Here is a 10,650-nt window from a genome sequence, read left to right as displayed (position 1 = left end):
GCAGGAAGGCGCAGGTCAGGAAGGCGAGGGCTCGGAGCACGATGACCTGGAGCGGGGCCTTCACCACGGATGAGCAGAAGCTCTGAGGGAGGGAGGCAGAGACCGGTCGGCAAGAGGGGCAGAGCCAACGACACCCATCCTGGTGCCCACTCTGTGCACAGAGGTCTGGCCGGGGCCCACCTGCTGAAGAACCCACCAGGTCCTGATGATCAGAGATGCCCTAAATTCTCACACCCTCTTGGCTTTGTTTCTGGTTCACCACTGGGTCCCATTACTCTGTCTCATTTCTGGGCCGTCACCCCACTGCGAGCTCCTGTGTGGGGAAGAACTGTGCTGCCACATTCTCTACAGAAATCCTTTTGAAGTGATGGTGACCTCTTCTTTCAAGTATGTTTTTTTCAATCGTTTTCAAATTCTCATAAAAAATTCCTACTGCGGCTCTAACTGGAATTGTAATAAGTATACAGATAACTCTGGCCAAAATTAAGTTTAAAAAAACAGCAGTAAGTTGTTCAGTCTGGGCACACGGTGGAGAGAAGGAAAGCAAGGGTCAGAGCATCCCACTGTGCAAGTGGGCGTGTGGCTGGTGCGTGGCTGTGTGGTCGGGGGCCTGGCTGCAGACTGGAAACCACACACCAACCAGTCAGCGAGATGGCCACAACCAGCACGGCACCTCTGGGGACACAGAGGGTGGGTGGGAGTTTCTTTGGGGAGGATGGTTTTTACTTCTAAACCCACTCGCTACTTATATCACATTTTTTTAAGCCAGGACATGCCAGCATCTGAGTACAGTGATAAAAATTAACAATGGTTTTGGCCAGCCAGTCCTGGGCTCGAATCCTGGTGACACCACACACCAGGTACGTGGCCCTCTGCAAGTGACTTAACTTCCCCAAGTCTGGTTTCCATGGCGCCTTGGAGAGCACCCACCACGAAGGCGCTGGGAGGAACCCACACAGGCGTTGGGAGGTGCCCAGGCTCAGCAGGGCAGCTCAGAAACCCCTGTCACACACGCAAATAACAAACATTCTCCTTAGGACCCCTGCTCCGCTCCGTGTCTGGGGACAGGTTGGGATATGGCCCTACGGGACAGTTGTTGCCCCAGGGAAAAGGGCCTCAGCTCTGCAGAGCTGCCCCCCCAGTCACTGGCCCAGCCCTCTGGGAAGGGGTTTCCTGCACAGACCCAAGGCCTGGGATGCCTGGAGTGCCCCATGGATGCCCCTCGGACCTGCGTGTGGGTCTGGTCGGCCTCCCGGCGCTTGAACTGGTGGCTGAGCAGCAGGGCACGCAGCTGGCGGTTCTGGTGCTTGATGTAGTGCTCGACGGCCGCCTGGCACGGCCGGCACAGCTTGTACATCTGCTCCAGGTGGTGCCGGTACACCTCGATCTCCTCGTCATATCTGCCCTGCGGAGGGGGACCGAGGCTCAGGGTCTCCAGGGGGCGACCGTGTGCAAGTCGTCCCCAATCTGCACCTGCTTCCCCCGCTGCCCAACAGGACAAATGGCTGGGAATAAGGGCTGCCCAGAGGCTGGGACACAGCAGGGCCCTCAGGTGACAGCAGACACTCCAGCCAATTCTGTCGCTCCGAAGGGCGCACCTTGAGGCCAGAGTCTGGGATGTGGCCCCTGCTTCAGGCCCTGCTCCCGGACTCCAGAGCTCCAGGAAGGCAGGTGACCCATGGGGGAAGGTAGCTCTGGGCTGACACCAACTGGACGCGGGCAGATGGACAACCCAGAGGTGGGGCTGCCTCCCCGCTTAAGCCCAGTGGTCTAGAAGACGCATGGTCCTAGCAGAAACCAAAGGGCCTTTACGTTTCAGGAACAGCCCAGGAGACTCGAGTCCCGTCCCACCCCTCCTCCCCCAAGAGATGCAGCAACACACCCCTCCCTCCCTGCTTCCAGGGGAGGGCGGGAGGGTTATCAGTTTGATCTCTTGCTGGGACTGAATGTGCCAGAAGAGGTGCCCTGGCTGCCTCATCGCACATGCCTGCCCTTCTCTCTGCAGCCTCCCTGCCTCTCCCCTCCCAGCCGCAGCTCACCTCCATTTCCCTCCCTCCCCCACTCCCAGGCTGGGCCTTGGGAAAGTCAGTGTCTCTGGGCTTCAGCTGGGATTTTCTCCTGAGGTCACAGAACCCCCAGACTGGGCTAGGTGACATAAGCTAGATGACAAGGCTGCTGGGCTCCATGGTGGACCCGGGGGAGGCAAAGCCCTAACACCAAGCCTCTCGGCAGCACCTGTCTCCCCTCCTCTCCCACAAGCCGGGACATCGTCCACCAACTCCAGAGCAAACTGCCCGCCAGCTAGTGGCTAAGACTGACTCAGAGGGACACGGACAGGATGGTCCAACAGGGCCCCAAGCTGGAGCCCAAGGACCCTACCTCCCCCTACCCAGGGACAAAGCCCTCTGGGCTGGCAGGAGCTGGGCTTTCCACGATGCTCCCAGGCTTGGGGCCCCCAGAGCAGTGACACGAGACAGGAAGAGCGAGAAGTGAGTGGCAGCTGAGATGGACTAGATCACACACGTGGAACACAGGGCCAGCATGGGGCTGGGGTGAGGAGGGGCCTCCCCTCCACTGCTCGAACCCCCAGCCCCTCCCACACTCCGCTCACCTCATCGCGCGGCGAGAAGGCGGCCAGCTGCTTGATCTTGGTGGTCTGGTGGTGACTGCACCGCCGGCACAGCAGCACCTGGCTGCTCACCCACTGCGGGGGCTGCATGGGGGCTCGGGGACCGGGCGCACTGCTCACCACATGATTCAGGTGCTCCAGGTACTGGGCGGGGATCGGCTTGTTGTAGTCGCCATTCTGGGGGGGAGGAGGACTTGAGTCAGGGGGAGCCCCTCCCTACGGACAAGAGCCTCCCCACGGGTTCAGGCCAGGCGCTGGACACAGGGCCCGCATGCCCACACTCCACGGAAGTGGATCGCTAACACTCTCTTGCTTTACATGCAACGCAGAAGCTCTTCCAAAAAAACTTCACGGGAACCCACAACACAGGCTATACGGTGAGGGTGCAGCCTGGACCCCGCCCCCTGCCCACACTCCCACCTGGTGTCCCTCCTCAGGACTCAACAGGGGCTGGCACAGGGGTCGGCAAACTCTGGCGATGGGCTGGCTGCCCACGTCTGTGAATAAAGCTTTCCTTGGCTTTATTCACAGCCACACGCGCTACACATGTCTGTGGAGGCTCTGCAGTGCCGAGCAGTCGCAAGAGACGGTGTGGCCTGCAAAGCCTGAACTCCTCATTGCCCGGCCCGCAGAGAGCCTGCTGACCCCGGCCTGGTGCAAGGCAGAGACTGGGCTTCAGAGCCAGAAAGATCTGGGTCTGAACCCAAACCTGCCAGCTTCAGAGCTGGGACTTTGCACAAGTCACCCTAGCTGCCCGAGCCTGTCTGCTCCTCCTCAAAGGAGGGGCCCAGGGTCCGCAGATCCTGGATGGGAGGGCCGCACCTCCTGGAAGCCGTTGTACTGTTCGCAGTGGGGGCAGTCCCAGCAGTTGCGGTTCCCATAGGGCACCACCGTGTCCTGGTTGCAGAACCAGCAGTTGACGACAGTGTGTGTCGGCTTCATCCTGTGGACGAGGAGAGTGGAATCAGTGGGAACACCTCCGTACCCATGTGACAGGAGACCAGGGAGAGCATGTGGGAAGCGGGATGGGGACCCCAAGCTGGAGATGCAGGCAGGCGGAGGAGGGCAGGACGCTGTGTGTCCAACGGCAGGACCTGGACTTCTCCTTGGCCTCTGAGGCCAAGCCTCCCCCGAGCTGGAGACGCACCAAGAACCCAGGGCCAGCCAGGCCACGGGGCTGACAGGGACCAGGCTCTAGGACCACCCTCCCTCCCCGCAAGGCCCGCAGACCTGGGCCTGGTCCCAGGATGCGAAAATGGTGTTCCCTGGGGAGTTTGCAGATGGAAGGCACCTCCTGGGCTTCACAGAAGTCCCCAGGAGAGCGAGGGCCAAGGAGGCCAAGGGGTAGGGACTGCAGAAGGCTGCTCAGTCTGGGGCCACCCCTCCCCAGCAGGGGGACAGGACAGGCTGGCCACAGTGGCCCTTGACGGCCACACGTGTGCTGACAGGTGGGGTGTGCAGGATAATCCCGGCCCAGACACCAACGGATCTGTGCTCTAGGGCCGTCCATCCATCTCCCTGGCTGTTGGGGGTGTGTGTGTCGAGGGGGCTGGGGAATGGATATGGCAACTACCAAGCAAACCCCTCCAGTCCCAAGAATCTAAAACAATGTGGGCAACAGGTGGCAGCTGCTTGAGCCCTGGGGTCCTGGCCTTGCCACTCCTGTCTCCCTACTCACCCCCAGAGTCAACCTCCAGCTCTGGGGGTGCCACCTGGGCCTTTGCTGGGATGGGCAGCCATACCACACACGGACACCCCTACTGTCCCCAACCTCCTGCGAGCCAGAGCCCCCGGCTCTGCCACCTTCTCCTCTCCCAGCCTTGGCCCGCATCTGCAAAGTGGGAGCGATCACAGAACCAGGGCATCTGCGTGTTACAAGGACCCAATGACACAAGACACGTAAAGGTGCTTCGCAACGCAGGGCGCTGGCTGTGTCACTACCCTGTCCCCGGGACTGTCAGGGGCCTGGAAGAAAGGCTGACTGCCCGGGAAGCAGAGCTGCTGCTCTGACACTGCGGATGCTTCCTGGCCTTGCCCTTCCACTGACCATGGGCAGGTTACTAGAGTTCTCCATGCCTCAGTCTTCTCACCTGTCGACTGGGGACAAGACTTGTCAAGTGTGGGAAGCGCTTACAGTGCCCAGCTAAATACCCAATAAATGACAGCTTACATGGGGAGGGCAGGGGAGGGGACGAGAAAGCCCGGACAGAGACAAGGACATGAAACCAGACCCTGCAGGGAAGGGTCCCAGGGTCCACAGAGGGCACCTGCAGCTCCAGTTCAGGCCAAGGCCCTCAGAATGGACGACAAGGGACCACACGTCTTCAGCATCACTGAACCAGAGGGCAAGGCCCAGAAACCGCAGCACTGGGCAGCGTGGCTCGTGGTCGTGGTGTGGCCTTTGGGGAAAGTCATTTCTTTATCTGGCCAAGGGGGATAATGATAATCCCTGCCCCCAAAAGGCTGCCGAGGGGATCGGACAGAAGGCACCTCCTGGGCTTCACATAAGTCCCCAGGAGAGCAGCTGCCACCTGTCGCCCACACTGTTTTAGATTCTTGGGACTGGAGGGGTTTGCTTGGTAGTTGCCATGTCCATTCCCCAAATGAGAGAATTTAGGAAAGCGCTGAGCTGGGCAGGTGATCAGCGGAGGCATTTTGACAGCTTCACTGGGCTTCAGGCAAAGAGCAGTGGAAGGAGGCGGCTAGTGGTACGAGAAGCCGGCACTTGGCATTCCTGGGCAGTTAAGCACTTGGCTTTCTCTTTGTTAATCTGTACCTGCTTTACAGGCTTCTCTGTTAGAGTGCACCGCGGTGTGTCCAAAGGGGTGATGAGGCAGGCCGGAAAACCTCTCCCCTCTGCCCCCAGGTCCTGCTGTCCTCATGATGGGTCCCTCTGCCCCCTTCACCCTAGAAGCTCACCGCACCACACCCTGCCTCTGGAAAGAAGCCAGCAGAAGAGCTGGCAGCCCAGCTGCCAGCCCAGAGAGATGGGAAGGGAATAAAGACGACTGGTGGCAGGCGAGCAGGAACTGAGGCTTTGGTCCAGGGGGCCAGGCACGAAGCCCCTCCCGCCCAGGAAGTCATCATTTCTACCCTGAACCTCCAGCTCTGTTGCTAGGGAAGTGAGCCTGGCCTGGAAGAGGGTGGCAGGAAGGGGAGGCTGGGGATAAGTCCTGGTCCCTGGGCCAGCGGCTCTGGCTTGGTAATCCCTGCCCAGGGTTGGCAGGGTGAGGGTCCTCTCTCTCGCGGACAGGGCAGCTGCCTGCCACCTTGGCCAGATGGGGTCCCCGTGCCAGGAAGTCACCTCCCACGGCTCCTATGGGGTGAGCCCTGAAAGCACGTGCAGGCCTGTGAGTGGCAGATGGACCAGCAAAGCTACGGGGAGCTGGGTGTGAATGTCAGCTCCCCAAGCACCAGCGCCGCTGCCGCCTGCCCGAAGCATCACGTGCCAGACACGTGGATGAAGTGACTCACATTCGCAGGCTGCACTTGACGGCTGACCTCACAGCTCGTACGTACTGTCCCCACAGCCACGGCATGGGCCTGGCCTCTGGGCCTGCATCCACCTCTACCAGGCCTGACACGGGAGCCCTTGGGTCAGCCTATTCTGTGCCCGCTTAGCCGGGGTCCTGCGGCTGCTCAAGGAAAAGCCCCTCCAGTCTGCTCCCCTCCTATCCCTCACCCGCTTCTCCCGCACGCCAACAACCTCCATCCCCAGTGAGGCTCTGGGTCAAACCACTCTTCGTGGTGGACAAGATCTGAGGGGACAAGACAGAATGTCCCTGTGACACAGGCAGGGGCAAGTTAGATGGGGCCAGGCCAGGCCAGGCCACCTCAGGTGGAAGGTTGGGCCCCAGAGGGTGAGCGGCCGGGAGGGTCTGGAAGGTGCTCACCCAGCTCCTGCTACCTGTGTGCTGAGCTCTCTCAGGCTCTGCGGGGGTTGGAGGAGGCCTGAGGCAGCCAAGGGCAGGATGGGCCCCTGGGGGGGAGCCAGGGGCAGCTGCATGCTCTGGAACTGTCCCTCCACAAGCCCCAAACCCACAATGGGGAAGAAAAGATGAACACAGGCCCCCAACAATGGTATCACCCCCCCAGCCCCAAACACGGACAGTTAGTTACAACAGAGCTCATGCTCTGGCATCCTGCCCTACAGGTCTGGTGGGAGCGGGGGGCGTCAGTTCTAGCCCACCACTGGCCCACCTCTCTGAGGGCTGCAGCCCCAGGCCCTCGGTCCAGGACCCTGCCAGGGGGTGGGCACCTGTTGTGGGCCCAGCACTGTGCCACATGGAAGAGACACTGCATGGGGCTCAGTCCCTGTTGGGGGGCCGGGGGTGCTCAGAATCTGGGGGAGGCCCATGCATCCACCATTCTCCGCCAGGCCCTGAGAAGTTCCCCGAGAGGGTCTGGCACACAGCCTGTGACCCTGGGCACCACGTGCTGGCCTGGCGGGGTCTGGAAGATGGTCTCGGAGAGTCAGGCTGGTTCCCTTCGGGGCCGAGAGGTCAGCCTCCAGAAGGGCCCCGAGGGGATCCCAGGACAGGCTCATAGGCGAGGGGTCCTTGTCGGACCCCACACGGCTCCTCACTTGCTCCTCTGTGCCCTGAGTGTTGTCCGATCCACCAGAGAGAATCCAAGGAGCAGACTCCCGGGCAGCGGGACAACGGCACCAATGTACAACTCAGTGCCACCAGGACCCAGCGGGCCTCCAGCCGCCCGTGCGCCAGCCTCAAGGCGAATCACACTTAGGCCCACAGCAGTCCAGCCAATACCAAGACAGAAAGCCCGGATCCGCCCTCGGTGGACCACGCCGGTCCCTCAGCACAGCCCGCGCTGGCTGGGCATACGCTGGATCGCAGGGAGGCAGAGACGAGCGAGGCTCTCCACTCCTGACCCGGACACAAGGACGAGAACGACGACCTCACAGAGCAGCTGGTGACAGGTGCCACAGGAGAGAGCCAACAAGTGGCGCATTTGCCGTCACCCTCAAGAACGGGTTTGCCAGCCAGCAAGGCAAATGAGCAGGTGGCCCTCAAACAGATGGACTGCGGGCAAGGGGGGCACCACCCGGCATGCGTGCAGAGAGCAGGGTCCCCCCAGTCAGAGTGCGCAGCACCAGGAGAGCCTGGCAAGAGGTGAGTGGAAACCAGGGACCCTGGACGCCAGGCCGAGGCTCTGCTCCTTTACCCGGGAGGCTGCATCTTCTCTGTCTCCAAACACCAGAAAGTGGACAATCCAATACCATCTATGGGGGCCTCCAGAGGTCTCGAGTAGGGATGTTCTGGCAGGAGATGGACACAATGGCAAGCGGCAGAGCCCGGGGGTGGGAGTTTGGGTGGGGGAGGCACAGGAAGCCACCAAGACTGCCTGGGTACAGGGCGTGCCAGCCTGGGGAAGTGTAATTGGGGCTTCGACCTGGCCTCCTACGGGTGCAGAGCGACAGCCAAGTTGCTCAGTGAGGACCCAGAGCACGAGGCTTGGTTAGGAGCTGAAAGGCCAGAGTGAGGCAGGGCTCTGCCGTTTAGCAACTTGGTGTCATAGGGCAGGAAGCCCAATCTCCCTGGGCCTCTGTTTCCTCATCTGTAGAATGGGGCCAACAGCAGCTCCTGCCCCTCCGCCGGTCATAACACATGGTCCAGTCAAGAGAACTCCGCGGGTGGGAAGCCAGGGTTGGCCCTGCCGGAGGCTCTGGGGACCGCAGCCCTTCAGAGAAGCGGGCTCTTCCCTCTGCTCCCCAGCCGATCCTCCGTCCAGGTCCCTCCATCGATGTGCTGAGCCCCCAAACACCCAACCGGCCAAGTCCATTTCCAGAAACAATTCTCCTCACATGCCCTCCCCAGTGTCATTCTAAACCCACACTGTGGCCAAAGCCATTCCTCACTGTCACTGTTTCCCCCACAGAGGGAGAAGGGCTCAGCCTGGTCTTGCTTCTGAATCGTGACAGTGGCTAATTTATGACCCCCAGACAAAAGCCAGCGCTCTGGTAGAATCTCAGAGCCTCTTGGGAAAGGGCTGGTCCTTCTCAACCAAAAGGTCCCAATGCCACACCACGACTCTGGTGTCACGCCACACTGGTACCCTCCTGGCTCCCCTCGAAGCAGCTCGCCCAACACTGTACCAAGGCCTCAGACTCCTGTCTCCGGGAGAGGGAAAGCTGTGGCTGGAAGCCCAGGTGGGGAGACGGGACCCCCAGGAACAGCCGCAGCACAAGACGGGAGCTTGAGGCACAGTGAGCAAACCCAGTGCGAATCTAGCCACACCAACACAAGCGAGAGCTGCAAAGCCTGGAGACAAGACCTGGCCCAGGCTCTGATCCTTGGGCTGACATTCCCTGCCCCCGGTTAACTGGGAGGCAAACCGGGCTCTGGACACACCTCTGCTGTCGACACGCTCTGGGAATCTGAGCAACAGCAAGCAGCATGCACCTCTGCACCTCAGTTCCCTCGTGCGTAAGATGACTGGTTTGAACCAGTTGGTCCGGCAAGCCCCTCCAGCTTCCAAATTTTGGGCAGAAGCTGGGACACGTAGAGCTGTGCGTTGTCAGGGACCCCTTGAGGCCACCCCCTCCTCAGCCTGCCAGCCTGGCTCATCCTGCAGACACAGCTTATGTCCCTCCTACCCCTTCCTCCCCCGGGAAGCCTGTGACTCAGTCGCCCTCACTTCTTTCCCCTTTGGGTGAGAAACAGTACACGGCGGTGGCTAAGGAAGAAGGGACACGCCTTCCAGGTTCGAGTCCCAGCTCCCCCGCTTGCTGCCGAGTGACCGTGGGCAAGTTCCTTCGCTTCTCCCACCTAAGAGCTGCGCTTCCACATCCCCTGCTGAAGCTACAAGCCCACCCATTCTGTCTCCAGAATGTTCTCACAGCCCCACCTTTCTCCCCTATCCCCTGGGAAGGTGGATCAAGTGGTTTGACAGTGGGGCTGCCCCTGAGGTCCTCCTGAAGCAAGAGGCCATTAAGCTTTTATCCCTGATCATGGAGGCCAGCTGTGCACAGGGGGGTCAGCATGATCTCGGAGCCAGGGTCGGGGGTGGGGAGCCGCCACTGAACCCCCTGGGCAGCCAGCCCAGCCCGGTTTAAACATCTCCGAAGTATGTCAGGCTTGCCTGCTCTTGGAGGCTGTGGAGTCCGGGGGTCAGGGATGCAGGCTCCAGGGTCAGGATGCTTCAGCTCACACCCTGACTCGTCTAATTAATAACAATTTATGTAGCTCTTTTGTCCCTCAGCTTCTCTAGACAGAGCAGGGGTTGTGACTCTGAAATGGGCTTATGTGAGATTAGAACAACGCCCGAGACAGCGTATGCGGCTCAGAAACCACCGGCCGGTGTTCACGCGACCCAACGTGCCCCTGAGGACCAGGGATGGGGGCTCAAGACGGAAAGGAGCAAGGCCCGAGCCCCGCTCGACGCTCCCGCAGGGTTTGGGGGCCCTGCAGACCCTGCGGATGGGCCAGCGCAGATCTCCGCGGGGGAGGAAGTTCGTACGTCAAGCGCTGGCTGTCTCCGCCCGCCCCACATTCCTGGGGTCCCCCAACCCACTCCTCAGCCGCTTCCCGACTGGGGATCCCCAGCCCGGTTTTCCTTCCGGGGGCGGGGCGTGCACGGTGGGTCTCGGCGCGGGGACACACTGGACGGGCCCCACCGCCGCGCCGCGGCCTCGCCGCGCGCACGGACAGCGAGGTGCGGGCGGCCCCGGAGCCGGCGGGCTTGGGAGGACAGCGGGCGGAGGGCTGGTGCGGGTGCGGGGGCGCGGGCGTGATACTAGCCGGCCGCGTGGGCCGCGCACACTCACCTCCGTGCGATCCGGTAGAGCAGCACGCCGGCGGCGGCGCACGCCGTGACCCCCAGGCCGCCGGCGAGGCCGGCCGTTGGATAGCGGGCCAGCAGCGCGCTCATTCCCTCCATGGCTCCTGGCGCGGGCGATGGGCGGTGGGCGGCGGCAGGCGGCAGGCAGTAGGCGGCGGCGGTGGCGCTGGCGGCGGGGCCGAGGGCCGCAGGCGGGACGCGGAGCGGCGGCGCGCGCCTCC

At 61.8% G+C, this 10,650-nt stretch overlaps 1 protein-coding gene across 1 annotated transcript in view; it reads right to left on the bottom strand.

Annotated features, from left to right (window-relative positions):
- TMEM201 (transmembrane protein 201) overlaps positions 1 to 10,528 on the bottom strand; it is a 22,928-nt gene extending 12,400 nt beyond the window's left edge. The window contains exons 1-5 of the mRNA XM_007453319.1: positions 10,416 to 10,528; positions 3,452 to 3,572; positions 2,612 to 2,806; positions 1,229 to 1,405; positions 16 to 82 (exon numbers count right to left, since the gene is read on the bottom strand). Coding sequence (XP_007453381.1) covers positions 16 to 82; positions 1,229 to 1,405; positions 2,612 to 2,806; positions 3,452 to 3,572; positions 10,416 to 10,528 — 673 coding nt within the window. The remainder of the gene's footprint in view (positions 1 to 15; positions 83 to 1,228; positions 1,406 to 2,611; positions 2,807 to 3,451; positions 3,573 to 10,415) is intronic.
- Between the last annotated feature and the right edge of the window lie 122 nt (positions 10,529 to 10,650).

The sequence above is a fragment of the Lipotes vexillifer genome, unplaced genomic scaffold (assembly GCF_000442215.2).
Source record: "Lipotes vexillifer unplaced genomic scaffold, Lipotes_vexillifer_v1.1 scaffold575, whole genome shotgun sequence".
Taxonomy (NCBI): domain Eukaryota; kingdom Metazoa; phylum Chordata; class Mammalia; order Artiodactyla; family Lipotidae; genus Lipotes; species Lipotes vexillifer.
The sequence above is the reverse complement of the archived record's forward strand: the minus strand, read 5'-3'. Positions and strand labels throughout refer to the sequence as shown.